At 41.2% G+C, this 24,370-nt stretch overlaps 2 protein-coding genes across 9 annotated transcripts in view; one reads left to right on the top strand and one right to left on the bottom strand.

Annotated features, from left to right (window-relative positions):
- Nucleotides 1–14,940, top strand: part of LNX1 (ligand of numb-protein X 1) — a gene marked incomplete at its 5' end in the record, with an annotated part of 66,053 nt that extends 51,113 nt beyond the window's left edge. For both annotated transcript variants that reach the window (XM_080615187.1, XM_080615188.1), the window contains 4 exons: nt 5,237–5,414; nt 7,290–7,518; nt 13,932–14,090; nt 14,799–14,940. In XM_080615187.1, coding sequence (XP_080471313.1) covers nt 5,237–5,414; nt 7,290–7,518; nt 13,932–14,090; nt 14,799–14,934 — 702 coding nt within the window. In that variant the 3' untranslated portion in view covers nt 14,935–14,940. The remainder of the gene's footprint in view (nt 1–5,236; nt 5,415–7,289; nt 7,519–13,931; nt 14,091–14,798) is intronic.
- Nucleotides 14,941–16,038: 1,098 nt separating this feature from the next.
- FIP1L1 (factor interacting with PAPOLA and CPSF1) overlaps nt 16,039–24,370 on the bottom strand; it is a 42,694-nt gene continuing 34,362 nt past the window's right edge. For 4 of the 7 annotated variants that reach the window (XM_080615202.1, XM_080615205.1, XM_080615207.1 and 1 more), the window contains 3 exons: nt 23,182–23,407; nt 17,388–17,525; nt 16,043–16,664 (listed from right to left, as the gene is read on the bottom strand). In XM_080615202.1, the coding sequence (XP_080471328.1) occupies nt 16,517–16,664; nt 17,388–17,525; nt 23,182–23,407 (512 nt within the window). In that variant the 3' untranslated portion in view covers nt 16,043–16,516. Of the gene's footprint in view, nt 16,665–17,387; nt 17,526–23,181; nt 23,408–24,370 lie in introns of all 7 variants that reach the window. The other 3 variants (XM_080615204.1, XM_080615206.1, XM_080615203.1) reach the window with 2 other exon arrangements.

Genomic DNA, 24,370 nt, shown 5'->3' with positions numbered 1-24,370 from the left:
GCCAGCAGTGTGAGCCACCACAGGGCAATGCGCTCCAATGAAAAAAAAAAGGCTTATCTGAAGTTTGTCTGAAGCAAAGTCTTCAGACAAAATTTTTTATACACTGGCCTGAGGGATTCCCATAAGCTGCTTGAAAATTAAGGTAACTAGTAGTCATTGCCCATTTCTTCAGGTACCTGTACTCTGTCTGACCTGGCTGGCAGTTCAGTGGCAGACAGTGGCTGTGGTTTCCGTGGCTGCTGCTAGCACTCTGTGTTTCTGTGACCTGCGTAAACCAGAGAGCCAACATGTTTTGGGTCCAAGCTCCACAGAAAGACTTGCATAAGTCAGAGAGACTGTGGTGGTCAAACACATGAGGTTTTAAAGCAGAAACCAATGCAGCAAGAGCTTTGAAAATACCTTTTCTGAGTTTACTCAATGTTATAATTTGAACTAGAGACAGAACAACGTATGTCCTTGCAGAAGCTGAATTTATTTCACTGGAGTCATGTGCCTGGCTAGTTTACAGTAATCACTCTGAGTGTCACCACTTATGCAAACTCTTGCAAGCTGGTTCCCTTGGCCACCTGGGGCAGGGGTGCATCAGGGAGATGATAGGTAGGATTGGTTTAAATCCATCCTGTCTCATGGGCAGCCAGATGAGTCCTCAAAGAAACCTTTGGGTTGACCCAGCTGTCAGATCGGGCTCACATCTGTCAGCCAGGAGACAAGCCTAGCTCTGCATTTTACAAATGATAAAGATACCCAGTATTTGCCATTTTTCTTTCAAAAAAAACCCCAAAACAAACCCAACTACATTATTCAGTAGTTTTATATGTTAAAGATATACTAGTGTTTATTTATCTATTTTTAGTTTTCCTTTTCCATGAAGTCACGATCACAGTCCTTGTTAGGTGAGACTAGGTCAGCAAGAGTTAAACCAGAGAGCAGAGTCAATGCTCAGTAGCTACTACTCAATAGCAAACAGTGACCAGCTAATCATGCATCTGCAAGGCATTACTTGCTAATGAAGTAATGATTTCCTTAGGGAGATATGTGTAGGACAGCAATTAGTTTGTGTGGCTACTGTATGATTTCTAGTGAAGCTCTGAGCACCTCCTAGCTCTACGATGTAGATCTGATTGATAACACGTGTCATTGTCTCCCATAAACTGCCCTAAATACTCATTTTCTCTTCCTATACAGAGAGGTGTAAGATGGGAATCCTTGTTAAATCCAACATGATTTTGGTCAGTGGTGAGATTGAAGGGCCAATGTCGACCTTGCAATAATCCTTTACAGACTAATGAATCATCTTTTATTGGATAGGTCATGGCTTTTAGAAGGATTTCTAGTTTGCCACAGGAGATGGGTGCTACATAAGCATATGATTGAGTGTGCTGCTGTGAGCTTCTGCCCAATGCTACCATTTGGGTACTTTCCAGGGAAGATCACAGCCATAAAAAGAAAACTGAGCTGTTTCTAGCTCCCTTTAGCTTAGTGTGTGTGCAGCAGAGGTCTTATATCAAAAAAAATACTCTGGCGGTAGATCAGGAGATAAAACAGACAGTGGACATGATGGGCTTCAGGCACTGTGGGCTTTTGGTTTGATGCAGCTATTACTGGACTATTATCTGCCCTTTTCTAGGGTATGAGTGTGTCAAGTTTAATTTCTCATGCTTTTTTTGCTGAGGGTTTAACTGGAGATGGTTTGCAATTCAACATCTTCAAACTCTAGGCTTTGACAGACTTAAAATGTTATTTGTTTTCAAATAGACGTTAGTGCAGGAGCAGCGCTTGCAAGCCTAGAATACAGTGTCCTGTACAGCATCTTCCTCCTCTGAGCCAAGGCAATGTCTGTTGGAGGGACTTTATTGTCAAAGGAGTTTCCAATGTATGTGGTTTGATGAGTCTGCTATCTGCTGCTGTCAGTGGTATTGCTTTATTATGTGTGATTGATAGAGCGATTGCTAACTGACTTGAATTCTGATTAATTTTAAGGCGTGTTTTGCCCCACGAGCTTACTGTAGGAGATGATAATAGCAGGTTGGGAATGGCCTCTTTGAGGGAAGCAGTTCTTGCTGTAGAGCATGCATGGGCTAAAATCTGCTCTCAAGCCTTGGCTGTATTCAGCACCAAGAATAAACTCTAGCTTCCAGCAGCTGTCTTGCTCACATGAGGGCTCAGGAACCACTTTTGGCCGAGTCATTGCCCTCATGACAGCGTGCTTCCATCTGGAAACCATGAGGAGGCAGCTCTCTTTCAGGCCAATGGCAATCAGCCATGAAGCCAACAAGGTGCTGGAGGAAGAGGAGGGCACTCTGTAGTGACCATGTCTTTCCCTGGTGGCAGTGATGCCAGGCACATGGTGTGCTGGGAGACTTGTCTGGCACAGGCTCTCATTGGGCTGTTGTCCTGTGTACGGAGATAGGGCAGGCATAGCCCAATCTGTTCTGGCTGCTGCCTGGATTCAGAAAAGAAAAGATGTCAGAAACACTTTCTTGTGGAGCTGAGGTTGTTAAGCCAGGCTGTCATGTAGAAACAGGCCAGATTCGATTTCTTTGAAGTCAGTGGGAACTTTGCCATTAATTAAATAGCACTTGTTTTTAATTGGAACTGTTTTCTTACTCCTTTCCAACAAATTGTCTAGTACTTAAAGCAAATCTGTCACCCTGTTGCTGGAGCACACAATGGTCTCTGACCATCTAAGCAGGTTAATCTTCAGGTGAAGTACATTTTCCATACACACACAGCTCTGTCTTTTGCCTACAAGACGCGTGTCATGGCTTTGATGTTGTGATAATCTGCTGTAAATATTTATTTTCCAGTAAATATACAGAAAAGGGAAAAAAAATTGAAAAGAGGATGAGATGAACTGTTATGGGTTTTTAATCCTGACCTCTGAGGTCACTTCAAAATGAGGGAGAAGGACAGTTGTTTAGAAGAGAATGCATTGAAATGCAGTCACTGATAAACATTGTCTTTAACTGGTTTACTCATTATCAGCTGTACCTCAAAGAAAGCTCTATGTGTGTATACTGGGAAAGGCTTTACTTCCCTTTCATCACTGCCATAGACTCAGCCGAGTAACTCCAATTCCTTTCTATCTGCAATCACGTAAAAACTGACATGTGGAAGAGGAGCTTCAAAGGAAAACTGGTCCTACATGGTTGAGCATACAAGTACCAGTACTTTTATGATTCTTCATTGAAGTGTAACAGGAAGATTTGTTACCAAGCACTGCTTTGAAATCTGTTTTTCCCTTCCATGATTCCTCAGGACTAGAACATTAGCCAGCTTATCAGCTAATGGTTTTGTTGTCTGAGTTATGGTGGACATGGCATAAGTAACGGGATTGCTCTGAACTCTCAGAGCTGCAAGTCTAATTCCAATTGCATATTTTGCTGCAAAATTTCAGATTGCATTCTTGTGAAAATTACCCCTGCCCCTATCCCACAAGCTTCAGGAAGTGGCCTTTTCCTGATGAAAAGCCATTCCTTTCTAAGGAAAAATAACATTTTTGCACATATACGGATAAAACATTAAGTATAGTTTACATAAAGCTAGAACTGCTGTTTAAACACACCTTAAAGACAAAGGTGAAAGGTTAAAATTATCTTGACTAGAACATTAATATTTTTGAAAAGGGCATGTTGTAAAACTGTCAGAAATTTTCAGGTTCTTTGCTCTGACGCAGTGCCTGTGTTTTGCATGGACTAGATGTGATATGTCCAAAAAGCTGTATCTGTCTGGATTTTGTCTTGGTGACTAAAAGAAGACCTTTTCCACTGAGCTCTTTGCCTTTTTGTTCCTGGAGCTCTGTGGCAGCCGCTGTTGTTCTGCTAGTGCATCTGGAGATCCTTTGCTAAGCTATTAGAAGGTTCTGGGTTTTGATGTCAATGTTGCATCATGGAAATCCTGATGTAGAGCAAGTTCCACCAAATACACCTTTAAAAAACCCACAAACCGAAGATATAGCCTGCCCTACTCCCATATAAACTTATTGCCGCTGTCTTCCTTTGCTCACCATCATCGCTGCGGGAGCAGCTGTGGACTCACCTGCTCCACTTTCTGGTGCTGCTGGCCAAGGAATTAAGGTGGAACATCTTTGTGCGATCTCAGATTTCTAAGAGATTAATATGGCTTTAAAAGAGTTTTATAGATTAATTTTGCTAATTATTAATGTGAGGTCACACTTGTGAATGAGAAGGTTGGGGTTTTTTTTAATATTCATTTGAAATATATTTAGCAGCCTGCTATTATATCTACAAGTGAGCTTGGAACGTATGGTGCTGCCCCTGCAACAGGAGCTGGGATCTTCAGGAGTTGATACCAGGCAATCAAAGTTGATACTTAAGGCAATCAAAGCAATTAACATTAAATTCCAGATTTTCTGGAGAAGCTTCCTTGTTTCTCAAACTCCTTTGTAAGAGCTGGGTGTGTTGTAAACTTGACATTCAGTTTATTGCTGTTTCGGAAGCTTGTGTTGCCTCTCCATCTTGAGTTTCTTTCCTGCGAGTTTCTTTCACCCTTGCTCATACACTAGTTATTGCATGACCAGCAGTGTGTATGTTCAGGGGGAGGAATAAGGGGATGTCTGTCCTCAGACAGCTGAGGTAGCTGTCCCAAAGAGACCTTTAAAGCACAAGAGCCAGGAAGAACACCCTGGAAGTTGCTGGCTCTTCACTCTATAAATGTCCTTCTCTTTTCCTGAACAGAAACACACATTCTTCGAGTGTATTCCTACCAGTAACTTACACAGAAACACAGAATCTGGGAAAGCAAATGAAGTGTTTATCTTATGGTCTGTACCCAAGAGTTTTATTCCTTTACCCCAGGTGGACCATTTCTCATTAGCTAGGCAGATGATGTTCAGGCTACAAGCAGCAAGATAAGAACTGTGACCTGGTAGTCGAAGATGTGAAGATGTGAAGAACACTTTCTATTTTTTTAGTCAGATTCCTTATTTACATTTCAAAGACCTTCTTCTATTAGTCTCAGTGCTAAAATACTGCTGATTTTGGTGGGAGCAGTGCCTGATTTTAACTATTAAAGCAAGGATTATCTTGGTGGTAGCTCTGACTCTGCAGACGCCTGAGCCCTGGAGAGAGTCATGCCTGCTGTCTGGCCTGCTGTCTGCAGCTGAGAAATGCTTTGGTATTCCCTCAAGGAACACTCACTTCAGTGGAATACGTGTCAGCTGTCAGGGAGGTCCCCATGCCCACTGTGTTTGTGGTTGCTGTTTTCTCCACTGCAGAGCACCCTTCATGCCGTCACGTGTCATGAGAAGGTGGTGGCTGTCCGGAAAGATCACACAGAATCGCTGGGAATGACTGTAGCAGGCGGAGCATCTAACCGGGAATGGGATTTGCCTATCTATGTGATAAGCGTCGAACCTGGAGGAGTTATCAGCAGAGACAGCAGGATAAAAACAGGTAAAAAGAGGGGACTTTGAAAGCCTGCTTTAATTCAAAGGCTTCCTTTGAAACACAGAGGGATAGTGAAAGAGCACCACACCCTGACATCTTCAGCTATCCCATAGATTTTGGGGTACATCAGCTTAGAGAGTGTCAAGTCAGCTAGCAGAAAAGGTATAATATGCAGTAGACACCATATCTGTGAAGTAGGATGTAGGCATATTCTGATAGGGGAGAAAAAGAGTTTTTCCCAGGAAAATGACCTTGCACCACCATCTCCCAACTACTGAAATCATTGTGAACCTTCCTGGGTTTTAAGTGTAAATTTTTGTGCTTGTTGGTCATATCATTCATGCCTTTGAAAGAAATTTAGAAGAGAGGAATTCCCATCATATATGAAGCAATGTTAGTGCCTTGTGGCTAAATATCATATCTGGAAATATTGGCTTCATAACTCCATTTGGCTCTTGATGTAACAGAGTGATGAAATTAATAGCTTCTCCTCCTCTGCATGAATAAGCCTTTCGAGTAAGATGAGGAGCATATTTTATCAGTGTGGCTTTTGGGAATGGGCAGGCGCTAGAGGAATGATGAAATTCCGTTTTCAGGATGTTACATCTCCAACAGCCAAGTACCTTGGTACCCTGCATCCATCAACTACACAGCTCCCTGTTCCATTGTCCTTCATCCCCTATGCTCAGCTTCACCCTAGTCACTGCCCAGAAGCTGGGGGGAAATCCTGAGTGAGAAGGAAGTGAAGACACCCAATAGTAGGGCAGAATAGTTCCATCCCAGCCAAGCCCCACGAGCCCCGGTTGCAGCACCCAGCACTGGCACACACGGGAACCTCCCATTTGCAGGAGCTGTAGCTGCTCATCAAAACCTACGTAAGAACATGACAACAGGAGCACACCAGCAGGTTTCCTCTTCCCTCCTGCTGGGAAAAGACTGCCTCTCAGTGGGATATATTTTCCAAAATATATTCATGATGAGGCAGCATGGAAAATTCAGCCTAGACAATTGGATAAAATTAGAAACAAATGAATATGTGATGTTATAACAGCGCCATAAGTATCCACGGTTTTGAGCAGCCTCTAGGCTGTTGTCCCTCCCTTTGGGGCAGGCCACAAGAAGAGGTTAATGTTTATGTTGTACTGCCAGTGAACGCAGCCCCTGCCTGGAGTGCAGAGGGCACTCAGGGAAGCCCTGGCATTGGAGTGTGCCACAAAGGGTAGCGGAGCACTTGGCACTCTGGCCTCTTGCATGGCATTAATGATGTCTTTATTATTCTCCCTGTAGTAATTGAGGTCATCTTTGCATTTTCTCTGAAGCTGCCATGCCTACATTATAAAATGGCATACAGAAAGATGTTTTGGCTTGTGGACATTCAAACAGGGGTTAACATTAAAATAATGATATGTTATTCCACAAAGCAAACCTTACAAAGAGCCAGCTGAAGCATCAGTCTGCAGCTTAGGGGGCACTGGGAGAAAACCACCTTTGAGTTTTCAGGTTTCAAGGTCAGGCTAAGTACAAAAGTTGTTAACTGGAAGTGGACTTTGGAGACCTAGATTAGCATCAGGTGCCAGTACCAAAGCTTGTTGGTACAGTAGGACCCCAGCTATGCTGTTTGGCTTTGGGTGCAGGACATGACGTGACAAGAAACTAGGACAAAAGCCTCCGTCCAGCCCAGCAATGGTCCGTGTTTGGGAACCTAGTGTCTTCGTTCATGCCTGTGGCATGTTCACTAGCATATGCTTCACATCCACATTAACCGATAGAATTACCAAACAGCCTCATCAGGCAGCAACTTCTTGGCCATGGCTTTGACTCGCTTGTTCATGGGGGTCAGGAAACACTGGTAGAGTTTATGATCTCTTTCCTCGGTCTCAGGTGACATCCTTCTGAACGTGAATGGGATTGAGCTGACAGGGGTCAGCCGGAGCGAGGCTGTCGCCCTGCTGAAGAGCACCAACTCGTCGGTGGTGCTCAAAGCCCTAGAGATGAGGGCGTGCGAAGCCCAGGAAGAGTGGGGCCACCCGCCAGCCCCTGAGGCCATGCAGGCGAGCTCCGAGAGCAGCGAGTGGTCACCTTCCTGGGTGATGTGGCTGGGGCTGCCACGGTAAGTCCACAGATTGCATCCTCGTGCTGAAGGGGAGTGGGAGGCAAGATCTGTGTCTTCTGGCAGCTCTCTTTTGGCTTGATTCATTGCACTGACATCTTAATTAAATCCAGGCTCTGTTACACGCTTGATTCTAAATACCTCCCCTTTGTAAATGGGTATGTGTGTACGGCAAAATAGACATGCAGATCCCCTGCAAGAGAGGAAAAGGTCCCAAATTGTTCCAGTCTTTAAAACATGTCTGGCGCTTAGGGAGTGAAAGGAAAAGCTTGCAGGGATACAGGAGCTTGCTGAACTGGGGTTTAGGCTCGACCACCCTGCAGAAGGCAGAGCTACGCTTCCTTCAGCTCTCAAGCTGCATAGCCCTTCTCCTTAGCCAAATCCAGCTGAACTGTTTGACTTTACGCAGATGTTGCAGAGTGCGTGCAGCTCGCTGGGGCTCTGAGTCACCTCTTTTAACCCCACCCCCAACTGAAAGAAGTATGTTTGTCATACACAGGAAGCAGCTGTGTTGTCATTTCAGTAAGGATAATAAAGCCACATCGCATGTCGTTAAGTTCTCTCAAACACACTCGGTGTGCAGGGTGTATACCTGCAGCTTCAGTGGCATTCTGTAAAGTATTCAATGAGGTCATGTTGTGAATCTGTGCACATGCGAAGCTAGAGTCACACAGTCAGAACTGGTATTTAAGGCATGAAGAAGTTAGCTTACAAGTTACTTTTGCCCATACTTCTAACCCTGGCAGCAGTTCAGAGATTCTGGCTCTCTTATGGGATGGCATGAAAAGATGGTCTGCAGGACAGGTGGGCTTTTGCTCTAGGCACAGTTTCAGGACTCCTCTTCATTTCCCTGTCTTGCATGCCAGGTTACATGCTTTCCCTCCTGGCTCTTGACCTCATTCACCTTGCAGCAAAGTCTGCTGTGAGAGCCAGGTGTGTTTTGATGCTTGGTATGAGGCTAATGACTGCATCACACGTGCTGGAGCATTGCCAGGGCAGAAAGCAGGCTGTGTGTTGCCCCCCCAGATGAAAGGTTCTTCCTGCAGTGGAGAGGACTACATCCTTATTCCTCTGAGAGAAAAACAGTAAATAGATGGACTCTAACTTGCTACCCCAGGCAGTGGTAAACCTTTCTCACTCAGTTTTGCTGCAGACAGGCAGGCCCAAGGAGGTCCTCATTCCTGCTCACTTCTGCACCCCTAAGCTTGACCAGCAGCACTGAGAAGGCACTGGGGCATGGGTAATGCTTCCAGCAGAGAAACAGCAAGCAGACTAGAGGTCTTATAGATGCTGCAGTTGTGATGCTGAGTTGCCTTCAATCACCATCCATTGCTAGATGGACTGAAACAATTGTACCCTGCCTACCCTAAACCCACCTTTGTCGGGCTGTATAGAAAATCCGAGCCTCATGGCCATCATCGCCTACCCACAGCTGCCTCAAGTCCCCGTGTCCTCAGCAAGGGGACGGAAACGGAGGACAGAGCTCCACAGTACTGCAGGCTTGCACCCAGGGTTCACATCAGGCAGTTCCACTTTGCAGTTTGGGAAGAAAAGGTGTTTTTCCCATTTCAAAAACGGTCTCTAAGCTCACTCTGTCCCCCTTCCTCCAAAGGCTGCTTGTGTGAAGGCATTCCCACCCCTTCAGTCTGAAGGAAAATCAGTCCCAGTGTCAGCAAGACTGAAGACTGGAGTTCATTGTAACTCTATTCCCAGCTGCGATGCTGTGCACAGAGCACAGCGCAGCCCTTCTCTGTCAAAGAAAAGTAGCGGGATTGGTATGCTGAGCTGGTACACTGCTCTGAACATCGGACTAAGACAGGGACCAGCAAAGATGAGACTTGACAGTAATACAGGGGCACTGCATCCTTATTAGTAGCTGGTTGGTTGAGTAGAGGTGCACGAGGATCAGGTTTGGGTTTGCTTGTTAGGAATTATCAGAGCCCTCAGTCTTCCTCAGCACGAGTACACTTACTCTCTCACTCTTGTACTGATTCTCCAGGGCCCACACCAAATATCTGGAATTCCTTCAACAAGTTCTCTCACTAGGACAGTGTACCACATTAACTCATTTTGCTCCAGGTCGAGCATTTAACCTTTCCTTATCTGGCTTTCAGTTTGCTTTTGGCAGGCATCACATCCCACTAGATCTCAAGGTATTGCCAGCAGTCTCAACGTTTTCCAGGCTGCTAGAGAAAATTATTCTCTGTCCAAATAGATGTCCGACAGGTTCATCCTGGCAAAGGTTGCTCAGGTTCAGGGAACTGGGGCAACAAGAGAGTCTTCCCTTTTCTGTTCCAAACACGCAGAGTTTTGATGAAAATCCTGTGAAGGATGGTCCCATAAAATGCGCTGAGTTGAGCTAAACGCTAGAGGATGTGTACAGACCTCTATCCATGACTGATGAAGTAGAAAACAGGCTAACATTAATAATAGTTACATGATTAAAAGTGCCTTCTTCACTTTCGAGGCTGGTGTACTGTAAATGCCTCACTCTCCATGCTAGCACAGAACTTGCCCGTTTCTCAGGCACTGCATACCTGTTACAGAGATGGGCAGAGCCAAGAGACACAAACATTGAGAGTCAGGGAATTATGCAATTTTTCTGGCTCAAGTTGGTAGCAGCAGAATCCAAGAGGTTATCCGACTCCTGACATCAAAGCTCAAAGCCCTGGAAAAGCCATCTGGCATAATTTAACATTTGTAGATCTCACTTAAATTTTGTCCCTTTCTTCGTGAGATCTTAAAATTGGCTTTGGACACTTTTCTATGGCTTGATAACACATAAGCAGCTCCTCTGTCCTTTGTGTAGCACAACCCAATGTGTGGTGGTTATAAAATAGACTCACATGTGCATCTGACATCTGTCAAAACTTGGCCTGCGTGCGAGCGGAGGGGCTGCGGCCTGACTGTTGGGAGGAAACAGTGATGCAGTGATGCAGGACCTTAAGCATTCCCGCCCAAAGGCTTTCAGGGTAGCTAATTTAATTGCTTGCTGTTGAGGAAGACAGGTCACCTTTATTGTTGGAGGGAAATGTTGTTGTGAAGCATGCACAAAGGCAATAATGCAGAGCAGCTGGTGAAAAGTGTTTCCCCAGCCCCATGATGTTTCTTCTACTCTTGCTTGTTTTCCTGCTCTCCTTTCTTTGCTCTCCTCACGTTTCCTTCCCCCAGCTAGCACTTAACTTATAGATCATCCTGTCATAACATTTACAAACATTGGTACTTCACAAGAGTGCTTTTCTTCATCTGCAGAATGAGATGAGAAAGACAAGAGGTGGCCAAAGTCATTCTGCAAATCAGGGGTAGAACTGGGCATAAAACATGGAATTAGGACAGAAACTCCCCCAAATTAAGTCCATTCAGGTTGTAGGGCTCTGATGGGAGCAATTTGCAAATATTACTGAATTACACTGCCACTTGTCTACTGTAATGGGGTGGGGGAGTGGGAGGGGGCCATTGCTGAAGCCCTCTTGAAGTCAGGCTGGTTTTCATTCCCAGAGCATAAGGCTCTTTCTTTGCAAAAAGCAGCAGGAATTGTACATTTAACTACTTGAAAACAGGCATTTTTAAATTCCTTCTGCATGAGTAACTGATGCTCAGTTATATTATTTCTTACGATAGGACCCTGTGTCTAGACACTGTTTATCCTCAAATCTTGAATCTGAGGCAAGTTCACACACAAATTACTCCTTGTCCTCAGCTTTTGGAGTATTTACAGACAGAGGCAGAATACTGTGAGCTGCTCTCTTCCAAGGCAGAAGACGGCTCTCCTTGGACCAGTTGCAGTTTAGTGAGTTATAGCAGTTTAAGTGGATCAAAACACACAGACTGGGGCTTTTGTTTCCACACCACCTATCCACTCCTCAGGCTATGGCCTGTGTGAGCAGTTGGATCCCGGCTGCACCAAGTACCCACACAACCCAACACCCTCAGCAAGACAAGAGGATATAGGAAGAAGAAGAGTGACAAAACTGACCTGTCAAAGTAAAGACAGGGAAATCACTCACCGTTTACATTTTGTTGTGGGCAAAACAGTCCTGGTTGGAGAATTTAACTCAAAACATTTAATTTCCAGCATGAGTATTGGGAATCAAAAATAAGAAACACATAAGCACTTGGGGAAAACCCCTTTCCTCTCATTTTCCCATACCCAGCACCTCTCCTCTTGCCTACTTCACTGTTTTGCCACCACAGCTGGTTACACCCTATCCCTTCGGTAAGGCAAAAGGCAGCACAGGGCGTTAGAGTCAGGGCAGCAGCAGCTCTCTGCTGCTCCTAGCTTTCCATGTGTTTCCTCTGCTTCGGCAGAGAGAACAGTCCTGATGCTGATATGCTGTGTCTATTTTAATTAGATTCAGCACACACTTTAATAACAATTGATGCTTTCTGTACTGACAAACACCATGTAACCAGTAACCTTACAGACTGCATGTACAGAACACATGTAAGCCTTGTTTGTCTTCACTCTGTTCTCTTCTCCTGTCTTTACCTGCTCAGCTATTTCTTTTCTATAGTGTTAGGCTTTAGCTGAATGTCCTCCTGAAGGCATTGAGCACCAGGCCCCTGCTCCCCAAAATCAACACTAGGTAAGAGCACTAATAGCTGAATCCCGGCATCACTTGGTCATGACCTTGATAAGTACCATCAAACATAGAGGGTTTAAGTGATTTTGCAGATTAAAGAAGTCCACAGATGGTAAAGTAATAATGCCTGGCTGCTGAGGGAAGAAGCAAACGTCACCTGTTTCTTACATTAGCAGCCAGTGAATTCTTGTGCAAATATTATATACCTACCACCCTGGCAGCAGGTGAATAGTTGTAGGTCCCAGGGGACTAATCTAGTATTACTGTAAGACCCTACTGTGAAATACTGCAAAAGCATTATTTGACAAATAACATTTTTAAAAAGCTAGACATATTGGTCTTTAAGATATTTATCCCTCTACAGAAGAAGTGTCAGCTGTTTCTTAGAAAGCTTGAGTCTCTGAATAGAGCTTATAACAGTTGCTTGCCATAGACTAGGCTATAACTTCAGATTTGGAATAGCAAAAGGATTTTCAGGCTCTTCAATCATTCCTGGGTACCACTAACAATGAGTAGGTTAAGTGCTAAGGACAAAAATTTCTGTTGCTTTGTAGCTAATGAAATTAATTCTTCTTTTCCTGCTTGGTTAAGAAAAAGGAAACACAGCAGGTATTGAAATTAAGTGCAATAGGTGAAGTGTAAGACTCTAACAACCTTGTTACTCTTGCTTTCCTCTGTTCCTTGTTTCAGCTAACTTTGACTCAGCATAACTTACAGTATCATAACATACATTCAAAAGACAAATGGAGGGAGAAGCAGACTTCAGCTCTCCTACCATAATAATCTTGTGTTAATCATTACAGTGAGGACAAGCAGCCTCAGTACTCCAAAGCTCTGACTGGCATCGGTAGGCTTCTCTCATCTTCTATGCTGTGTCATCACTGATTTTTGTAATTCTGGCCCATTTCACTGGCCTTGAAATTACTTAGCTTCAACGTGGGCCACAATAATAAATGCCTGCCCACTTTTGACACAGTTAATCACACGCGGATTCTTATCTGGAAGATAAAACAAGTCATAGGACGTAACGATGAAGCACAAGGTAAATGAAATACAGGTTTTGGCATAATAGTTTATGAATATTAAATGCAGTCTCAGTTGAATTTCTGTGTCTAACATATATATATAGCTGCTTATTTATATATATGCATATATATATATATCTATATACACATATAGATATATGCATATATTCATACGAGTAAGTATAAAGATAAAAGTCAGTTTGATCTCTGGGGCAGTACGAAGCATGCCAGCACAGAGCAGCTTTCCCACCCCCTGCCTCAAAAAACCCCACTAACCACTGTCTCTGCAAACACAAATACATTTTATGAGAGTGAATGCAGGATTACGGATCAAGCTTAAATCAACTGAGAAGTCTCAAACACCATAGTTTGTTCAGAACATGGATCACTCCCATCTAAGAACTATATCCTATTTTCTTTCAAACCTAATTAAGTTCTAAGGATGGGGAAAAACAAACCAACACCCAACTATTTTCACCAGCTTTATTCCTTTATTCATGAACAGGTTTTCTCCATCACTTTCAATTGCAACTAGATTATTTGCATAAATTCTTACCCTCTGAAACAACTTATTTGCTATTTTAACCTCAAGATTACAAGTAATTTTACTTTCAGGATAACTGGTTGTGGTTGTGGCAAGCAGCAGTACAAAAAACAGAAGGAAGCATCGGTGTCTAATACTGTGGAACTTCGTTGCTATTTTGTACCTTGAAGACATTCCGTGGGTGTATAAAAAGGCAGATTCATCATTAATGGTTTATCAGAATCTGAAGTTAAGACATTTAACTAGTCTGGTTTGTTTCAGGTATTTGTACAGCTGCAAAGAAATCGTATTACGAAGAAATACATCTGGAAGTCTTGGCTTCAGCATCGTAGGAGGTTATGAAGAACACACTGGAAACAAACCATTCTTCATCAAATCCATCGTTGGGGGAACACCGGCGTATAATGATGGCAGAATTAGGTAATGATAACTAATGAAATGTAGCATTTAACTCTTTCACCTAGTTCATTGGTGGGTGGTGGGGGGTGGGTGTTAAAACCAATTTCCACGAAGACTCTGTGTGTAGGGGGGGAAAAAACTCATTGATACAGAACTAACTCTGCCAGGTATGGAAATAAGATACAAGTGTCCTAAACTTAAATAGATTTGCCTTCATAGTAGCATGTGTTCAGCTGTCTTGCAATCACTAGTATATGAGTAAGTATAAGGATAAAGTCACTTTGATCTCCGGGGTAGTACAAAGCATGCCAGCTCAGAGCAGCTTTCCCACCCCCCAGCTACAAAAAACCCAACCAACCACTTTTTCTGCAAACACAAATACATTTTAAGAGAGTGAATGCAGAATTATGGAGCAAACTTACGCCAATTGAGAAGTCTTAAAAAACATAGGTTGTTCAGAACATGGATCATGGAAAGAACTGTATCTTATTTTCTTTCAAACCTGTCTAATTAAATTCTAAGCAGAAAAAAACCCAAACAATCCAACACTCAAGTATTTTCATCTGCTTTATTCCCTTATTCATGAACAATATTTAGCTAGAGAAGGAATAAAAATACTCATTTCTACCCCTTCCTCCCACCTCAAGCACATGCTTTAGCATTTGCAAACATTTAAGAGAAGAAGTCACCTCATTCAATTTGTTCTCGTATTTGCCTTTGGTTTTTCAGATGTGGAGACATCCTCCTTGCTGTCAATGGCAGGAACACATCAGGAATGCTGCACGCCTGCTTGGCAAGGATGCTCAAAGAACTGAAGGGGAAAATTACTCTCACAATTGTGTCCTGGCCTGGCACTTTTTTATAAAACAACTCTTTGTAGTGAGGAACATCAGGTTTTGCTTTTGGGGGAGGTCAAGTATGTATTTATAAAGAAAAGGTTTGTGAAATTTCAATTTGCATGTCAAGAAAAGTCAAATTTAGGCAAAGCAGGGACATCTGTCAGAAAATCACTTCAGAGTGATTTAAGCTACAGACTTAAGCCTTTCCTTCCCCATATTCTTAAGGGTTTTTTTGTTGTATTTCTTTTTTATATATACATGTATATTTAATGCATTACAATAATACTGAAATGTCAGGAGCAGCAGCTCCTGCTCACTCACTTTATTTTGATTTACAAAAAGAAATCCTTGAATAACTTATGGAAAAATTTCTTGCCATTTTTTCTATTTGCAAAAATGAGGTGAAGGTTTTTATCCAACACAGTAATAGCACTTTGATTATGTGTACCTTTTCATGGTCAGCATGAAGCTGGTATTTTCAAGACTTTCAAGTACTGTTAGTCTGTAAAACTGTGAATTAAATTTCTAAAATAATTAAAAAATAACTGTAACTGTGTACTTGTACAGATATTCTTTTAATCCAAAACCAAGTAACTCAGTTTCCCTGGTTTGATTAATACTATTAAATATAGGCTTTTTATATAGAATTATTGTTTTTGAGGACGCACTTTGCACTCTGTTAATATCATAAAGTAAGTCTTCTAAACAGCACCATGCCAATCACACTTGATGCTGTTCTGGATGGAGTAATTCTGATAGTGATGATGATCTTGTATTTTTTCTAAAAATAGTTCTTTGACTTTCTCTGCAAATTAACCACGTTCCAAAGTGTTAACTTTTCCTCACAAGCTAGCAATGGGAAGAGGACATATTTCTAACTCTTTACCATGTCAAGGACAGCTGTTCCCCTAGAAGAAAGACTAACATGAACTTTCTCTTAAGCCACTGAAAAGCAGCAGGGATGATTATCCAGATTAATTCACTCTTATGCACTCACACAAACCAGACATAAGTACCAAGTGTACCAGAGTGTTCCATCAGACTAAGAACAATCAGCACCTTTCCCAGTTTCCCTATTTTTTTTCATTTCACCTTATTACAAGATTATTGAAGACAAGAGTCTGCAATTCCTGCCTGTCCCTGTAGTCAAAGATGGACCTTTTCAAATACAAATTCAAAAAGTTAAACTTAAACCCACACTGTTCCAGACGTTGGTATGTAACAACGTGAATGTACACTGTTTCTAAATTCAGTAAAACAATCACCTTCCCAGTGGCTTATAAAAAAAGGAGACACTTTTAACACAAATAACTTACTTAAGCCCTACATATACTGTAAGAGCATAAGGCTCTAGCTGACTAAGATGTTTTCTCACTTAAAAGACAAAGTCAGTCCAGGAATCTTAACATGAAAAATTCATTCTTTTATTTTCAAAAAAAAAAAAAAAAAAAAAAAGAGAAGAAAACCAAACAACAAAGTAAACTTCGATTTCAAACTAACAGAACAAGATTAAGAGCAAATTATTTTAATACCCAGAAAAATAACAAGATTTATAGTAATCTATTTCTGGCACTAATATATATGCAAGTAGACAAAAATCACACAAGCCTATTCTGCAGGGGCAGCTTCAGTGTTTTCCTGTTCAGGAGCAGGTTCACCGCTGGCTTCTTTTCCTTCTTTGCTTCTTTTGGATTTTTTGTGTTTGTGCCTTCTATGGCTATCCCCTTCTTCACTGTCATGACGACGTCTGCTGTTACTAAATAGAGAGAAAAAATAACTCAAACAATTGCATGACAGGCATAATTTCATTACAGAGTACCATAAAAACAGCCTTTGCATTCATATTTGAAAACTGGCACCTGCTCCAACTCATACAGTATTTGGATGTCAGCACCAAAATGAATTTTTCATGGAATGGTGCATACATCCACCCATCCTATACTTTTTGCTGGGAAATTGGAATGATTTTTCACATTTGTAACCCATATTCTAATAGCAATACTTTTAATAAGTCATGTTCCTACTGGCATCTCTTAATGATTTAACATTCTTATTGACCATGTTCACTATACTCAACCTTTATTTCTAACTTCAAAAGTATCAAGTTGAACAATTTCTAGCAAGTGACATGAGGGTTATTTCACTTACTAAGAATCATAGTTCAGTTCCTATGTTAATACTGCTGAATGTCAGCTTCACTCCACCTCTTTCTGACCCACTTTTTTAGCCATCTTTCCCCAAATTCATAATTTCTGCTCACTAGCTAAGACTGTCACATACATCATTCAGTATGAAGTTACCCGGGGCCAACATTGCTTTTTGTCTGTCCACATTTTACATGGCGGACTTGTTCCAATTAGTACATCAAAGTATCTACAGTCTTTCCACAAACTCCAGTTTGTTTGGAGTTCTTTTAAAAGTTTATTTTTTTAAGCTGGTCAAGTCTTTCATATCCTATTAAAAACCTCAAAAATCAAACCTTCGAGATGACTTGTGTCTAGTATCTTCTTTTTCTCTGTGTCTCCTGTCTCTGTGTCTGTCTTCTTTCTCTCTACTTGTTCTATGGCGGTCATAGCCTCTTTCCCCATAGTCTCTGTATCTGTATCGTTCTTCATCACTGATTAAAAAAGAAGATATTTTCAGGACAGTAATACCAAGCAGTATATATGCTAAAAAACAAATTCTTACACACTCTCAAGATAGATAATAGAAAAATATTAATGTTGCTGTCAAGTTTTTAGATGAGATCCACCACATATGCTAAAAGGCCATTAAAACTCTTCACCTTCCACATTAAGACTTCTGTGGTTAATGCAATTTTGAAAGGGGATTGTTCAACAAAATGGAAGGTACAACAGGGTCACATGAAGTTTATATAGGAATTACCAAGCAGTTAGCTTAAACCTGTATCTAGCTGCAAATAAAGTACAATCCTACATAAACTTTAGTTATGTAGATCAGTGTGTGTAAAGCTCAAAACTTATCAGAACACTTTTTGACTATTACACCAATTGGGTAAATTAAATTAAATTTCGGTACAGTTGATTTACTTCCTTACATCAGCTTCAAAAAAGAAAAAGCTGGGTGCAAAGGGACCAACACTAACATATACTCAGTGTTTTGGGTTGCTTTTAAAATTCATTTCTCTCCAGTGCCAATGCTGCCTCTACTTCCACTCCTCTCTTGAATTACTGTAAGTGCAGCCCTGCCACAATGCTGGTAAACCCCCTAAACATTACAGCCTACACAAGAATTTAAAGGCTTTATTTAAGAACATATTTTCATATTTTGACAGATCAAGAGATTTCTCATGTCCTGGAGCAGTGAGAACTTGGGTCAAAACAATTTTATTTGCCATAACTTGGGCACTAGTCTTTCTATGGAACTCTGTAGGATTGTATCACAAAGCAAATTTCAAAAATTAGCTATTTGAGACACTGTAGGGAAGCATCAAATGCCCTGCAGAAAACTCCTGGTTTTCTAAGGGGCATTAAGAACACTCACACATCAAAATCAGAAAAACTACAGCTAGTACTAAGGAACTCAGAGTTATGGTATGTCAATGTGTAAAATGATTGCATTAACTGGTGCCTGTATTGTTACAAAATTGTATAACATTTATAAGATTTTATGAGGCACTTAAAACTACAGATCCAAGAATAAGCTGATCAAATCCTGCAAAGTACATTTGGAACAGATCACATTATCACAGAATGGTTGAGGTTGGAAGGCATGACTGGAGGTCATCTGGTCCAAACCCCTACTCAGGCAGGGCCACTAGGACCACCAGTTGCCCAGGACCGTGTCCAGATTGGCCCTTGGGTATCTGCAAGGATGGAGACTCCACCACCTCTCCGGCCAGCCTGTGCCACTGCTCAGTATCCCTCACAGGCATCATGCCACTATCACTTCTCTGATCTATTGTCCCCCTGTTAAGACAAAACCAAAATTCAACGGCATTAAACACGTTTTAAAAAGGCTATGTTAAATCTAATGTCACTCCCACACGAAAACCCCACAACAGACACACATCAATCTGTAAAAAAATGAAGGCAGAACAGCCACAGAACATGAATTCTGACCATACTACTCCACAGCCAGCTTAAGGCACACTAGGTTATAGTCCAGAATGTGGAAAGAAATGCAACTGCTCCACTGAGATGTCCAAAACCCAGACAGGTAAACTAAAGCAGCTGGGGGTGAGGGCAAGGGAGAAAACAAACGCCCAATCTTAAGAGTGCTGAAATCTCCAGTCCTATGCCTTTAACCTGTTTCTATCTGTATCAATCATTTACCATTGCTTTACTCTTAAGTTTCTATTCTACTATTGGAAAGGAGGGAAGTGTAGGGGAGACATTTACAATCCAAGTCCCACTCTACTGAGCATTTCTTTTCATAAGAACCTAACTAACTCTAGGCTTCAGGAAAAGGGCAAAACCAGCACTTAAGAAATGAAATGTCACAGAAAGATGAAGGTTGATATCAACTGCTAGTTTCTAGGACAAGCCATATGGAAGAGAAGACTAACCTAGCTTGCACAGCAGTTAGTTAAGTTCAGAATGACAGCCTTCATTTCATCTACGTTTGAAGCGTGTCTTAATTTGGTGTGTAAGAAAGCAGCACCATAAAGATAGCAGGTGCCTGGTGAAGTCCAGTTATAAAGCTCAGGTTTAAGGGTAGAAAAAAAAAAAAAGGTATAATGATAAAAATTAAATTAAAATTGGGTTCTGAAATCTACCAAAAGTTATAACCAAAGGTAAGGCCTGATTTGACTTGGAACGACAACTGAAAAATTTTCTCAGATGTGGGACTCCTATACTAAAACACCTTCGAAGTGCTACTGGTCATCACAGTTTTAGGAACCTTTCATTTCTGCAGGCTTGCAGGGATAGAGAAAGGTAGAATCAATTCTACTGAAGTTTACTCCCAACATCTGATATTATTTCCTAGAATTAACATTTTGATGATCACTGTCTAATTAAAAAGTGAAAATTTTAATGTCTAACATTGCCTTCTGATGAGCTTGCTGTAAGAACTTAAGATGGCTACTTGTTGACTTCCAGCTTGGTTTCAAAGCTGAGAGCCAAAGCCTTCAACATTAACTCACAGTCGGCATTTGCTTTGTTACACAACTATTTTAAAACACTCTAGAAAAGGTTAAAATATTATTGATACTCCTTTATAAACCTTATTTTGGAAAACTACTAAGGAAACATGACAGCTTGTGTGTCTGAAAATAAGCAACCTTTCTATAAGTAAAGCAAAATATCAGTTTGCCAAGTCCAGTATGTTGGAGCTTTAAGGAACAGGAATAAATGTCATGTACCCAATGTTACAGCAGTGATCTCCTCCCCACTTTGTATCTGGGCTTACATTACAGTTATCAAAGCCTTCCAGGGACAACACTGAGAGCACTACAGCCTTTGACCTGTGGAAGAGGATCTACAGTTATCTGTGCCCCTCCTGGCAAAGAAGCCCCAAACCAGTCCAACCCATAGTATCTTTGTTCTCTACATCTTTGGTTACTTTTTCAAAAGAGACCCCAACTTCAACAAGCCATTAACTTCACAAATGAGGAGATCTCACTTTGGTAGAGATACCAATCTTTTTATATCTGTATTCAAAAAGCTTTACCATATATTTAAAAAACCCTTCAACAAAGAATCACAGAAGGATTTAGGCTGGAAGGGACTTTGTGGACGTCACTTGGGCTAACCCCTCCTCAATACAGGGCTAACTCAGAAGTCTGGTCAGGCAGCTCAGGGCTTGTTTAGTCATGTTTTGAGCATCAAAAAGGAAAGAGATTCCATGATCTCTCTCTACAACCTGTCTTAGCACCTGATCACTCCTTTTGTGATTATTTCCTCACAGTTGGAATTTCCCTTGCTATGACTTTTAACTACTATGTCCTGTTCCTTCTCTGTGCACCTTGAAAAAGAGCCTAGCTTTATCTTCTCTATGACCATCCATTAGGTGTTGAAAACAGCCTTAAGAACCCTTCTCATACTTCTCCTTTCAAGCTAAATAAACTCCATCCCCTTAGCCCTGCTAATTACCTTGTCAGACCTCCACTGGATTCTCCAGTCTGTCAATGTCTTCCATATCAAGGGACCCAAAACTGGGCACATAACTTTGCACGTGTTATCAAGTGCCAAATAAAAGGGGAATAATGGCATTCGCCATCTGTGGGCTACACTTTAACACGGCTCAATGCATTTTGACCTTTATTACACACTAGGTGCTGAGTCTCATTCCATTTGCTCTCCACCAGGACACCAAGTCCTTTCCTGTAAAGCTGCTTTCTAGCCACACAGACCCTCATCTGCTCTGCTGCATGGGATTGCTGCATTCTAGGACCTTAGAAATACAGTTGTTGGGTTTTGGTTTTGTTTTTCAAATTGGTGAGGAAGAACAACAAAATGGTAAGGTATCAATCAAATTCCAAACTGTCTGTTTTTAGTGGTAACAAATTGACTTGAAACTAGCAAAACACAAAAAAGAAAACAGTCTTTGCAGAAGGGACAACAGTCCAAAAACAACAGCATCTTCTCAAGGGGGCAGTGAGATACAGTGTAAAACCACATAATTTCATCTGACATAGCAGGGTAAAGGTAGAGCAGAATATAAAGACAGCTGAAGATTCATTTTTTAACCACATTTTGGTTATACTGATAGAATAAAAATAATTCCATTTTCTTACAGTTCTAAGAAATACTATAGCACAAATATAGGTTGCTTATCTGGAAAAGAACTGCTAAAAATAATGAAAGCAGTAATTTCTGAGCAGTAAAAAGCTGAAGATGATGCTTACTCCAAATCCTACCGCAGCGCCACTTGAACAAAGTTTAAACAAAAGGAATTTAAAAGTAATGAATCTGTATAGTCTCTAAAAGAGTTCACATTCTCTTCCTCATAGCTCTTTTAATTTTATTTTCTTAAGTGCACAGAACTGAAAAGAAACCTTCTTAAAAAACGTTATGTCTGCATGTTCTCGCTTAAGCCCCTCCCAACTTCTCTGTGACTCCCAAACCAACTTACACTAGTTAAGGGCCTCCCGTTTTCTTACACAGCCATGTGGCAACAGCTTTGCTACAGATGGTGGATAATTTAGCCATATAAAAAAGTTGAGGCCTGCTCTTCCCCCTCCTTTACAGATAACTCTGGCAGCAGCACAGAGATTTCTTGAGGCCTGGAAGCTATTAAGGTTCATTTCAAGCACCCTTGAATGACCAGGCTTCTTTCTGGCCTTCAATCAAGCTGTCTGAGAAACAGATGTTTAGATTGGTCTTGAGTTCTCAGAAACTGACCCTGGAACATAGCACATGCACATGGGAGAGGACATCACCACATCAGCATACATGGAAAATCCCCTATCTTGTACCTACTTTGGGTCTTCAGCTAGCAATCATCATGCAAAAAATGTCATCTTTCAACTGAAGTAATGTTGACTCCACGCGATCTCATGCTCCATAGTGTAAAACCACTGGCAAAAAACATCTACGCTATAGCTAATGCATATATTCTGCAAAAATTGAAACTTAACAAAATAACCCCAAACAACTCAGAAATTTGCTAAAACACTTAGCAAATAATGAGCAAAGTAAATTTAGATAAACCTAGCAAGCCAAAAGACCTCTACTCTATGGAGTCAAAGCAAGCTCAACGTTAAATGTAAAACTGCTTCATACTTGTGCACGTGAACCACAGAACAGTTGCAGCTTTTTAACTCTTAAAGCAAGTAGAGAGTTGAAAGCTGAATGAAGTTATCTGTCATTATTGTCATCATCTGCCTGGAAATGCATAAAAGTTTTTTTGACCTTGAAACAATAGTTTTAAAAAAGATAGGACAGAATATTATCTAGCCAGTGCTAATGACCAAACTAACAATTTTAACAGCTAATAACACCATTAATTAGGGTCAAATGTTGCCCCACATTACTCTTAGCACTGAACTGGCAACTAAGATTCACTGAGCACTTCCACAGGTTTTTCTAGAACTCCTGATGTCAAATAGAGCTGTGTATATCACACACGGCTTAAATCACACCTTTAACATGTAAGGCACTATGACCAGTTTGGATGTATACTGTCTTTTTTACATTTCTGTTTTACATTCTAAAATTTAGTTATAGTTTCCAAGACAAAAGGGGGAAGAGGAGAAAACTGCCCCCTCTGGCTCTTCAGAATACACAACTGAACACTAAATTGTAATGCTGAAGTACACTATTTAACACAGACACAGGGTTATAGCATGCTTACGACATTTCAGTTACCTGTTGAACACACTCGGAGTTGGACTGTGATCTCGGTCCCTTTCTCTGTCTCTGGTACGCTCTCGGTCTCTGTCTCTGTCTCGGTCCCGGTCCCGATCCCGATCTCGGGATCGCTCTCTCTCACGTTCCCTATCCTTGTCTCTTCGTGAATAGTAATCCCACTGCTTGCTGGTGTCCAGAAGACTAGACCATGAAGGAGCAGAACCTGCAAGGTGCGGAAAGGTGACTAAAGAAAAAGATGTGGGTATTAGAAAGAACAAAATCAGATACCATATGAAAACTGCAATAGTGCTTATGCATGAACACACAGGTGTTTGTCAGCCTCCTTCAATGACATTTTTCAGTCTTCCCCTTCCATGTAAAAGTTAATTTTGAGCAAACTCCGCATTTTTTCCATGATGCTAATAAAGGCCTCTGGCACTCATTTAAATACTTGTTATGAAGATATCTAGAACCAGGATACACCCCACAGCCTGTCTAAATCCCTTTGGGAAAAAAAAAAAAAAAAGGGAGAAAAAGAAACAAGCCCCCACAAAACCCCCATATTGTGCAAAGATTTGCTGAAAGAATCTGATTTTATGTGGTCAAATGACTGTGTTTTGGGGGAACAACAGAACGAAAACAACCAGAAAACAAAACTGCCTCTGAAACTCAGTAGCTCTCCAAGTGCAGTTCAGAAAAAAAAAGGAGAAAGAATACTTCCAACTTTATATTTAGATGCTACTATTTTTGTTTTGTCCTTTAAAATCATTGTATTTAAAATATGTTAGTTACAAAGCTCTCATTCACTGATTTATATTCTATACTGTGCTTTGACATACTTTTCTGATTACAGCTGTAACAGCAGCTTTAGAAATAAATTTCAGAAGTTCATTCTGGGGAGAAGAAATTAATGCTCCTAACTTATACTTTGTAAGATACCATTTCTAGTGAATACTCAGCACAATCACTACTGCTGCTAAATTATAATAGATTCAGAAAATTAACCGTATTATCTTAAGGACGATATGCTTAAGAAGTTTAAGAAGTCACAACCATGTCTTACAATCTTTTTAGGTAACAGCAATAGGAAGAGAGAAGGGACATGCTTCTCCATTGCTTTCTCCCAACTCCAATGTAATAAATAACTACTAGTCTTAATGCCCCAATTGTTCTGTTCTGCCCTCCCTCTCCAGAAGTCCTGTGAATA

Source organism: Psittacula echo (genome assembly GCF_963264785.1).
Source record: "Psittacula echo genome assembly, chromosome: 1".
In the NCBI taxonomy this organism is placed as follows: domain Eukaryota; kingdom Metazoa; phylum Chordata; class Aves; order Psittaciformes; family Psittacidae; genus Psittacula; species Psittacula echo.
This window is presented reverse-complemented; position numbering and strand designations above follow the sequence as displayed.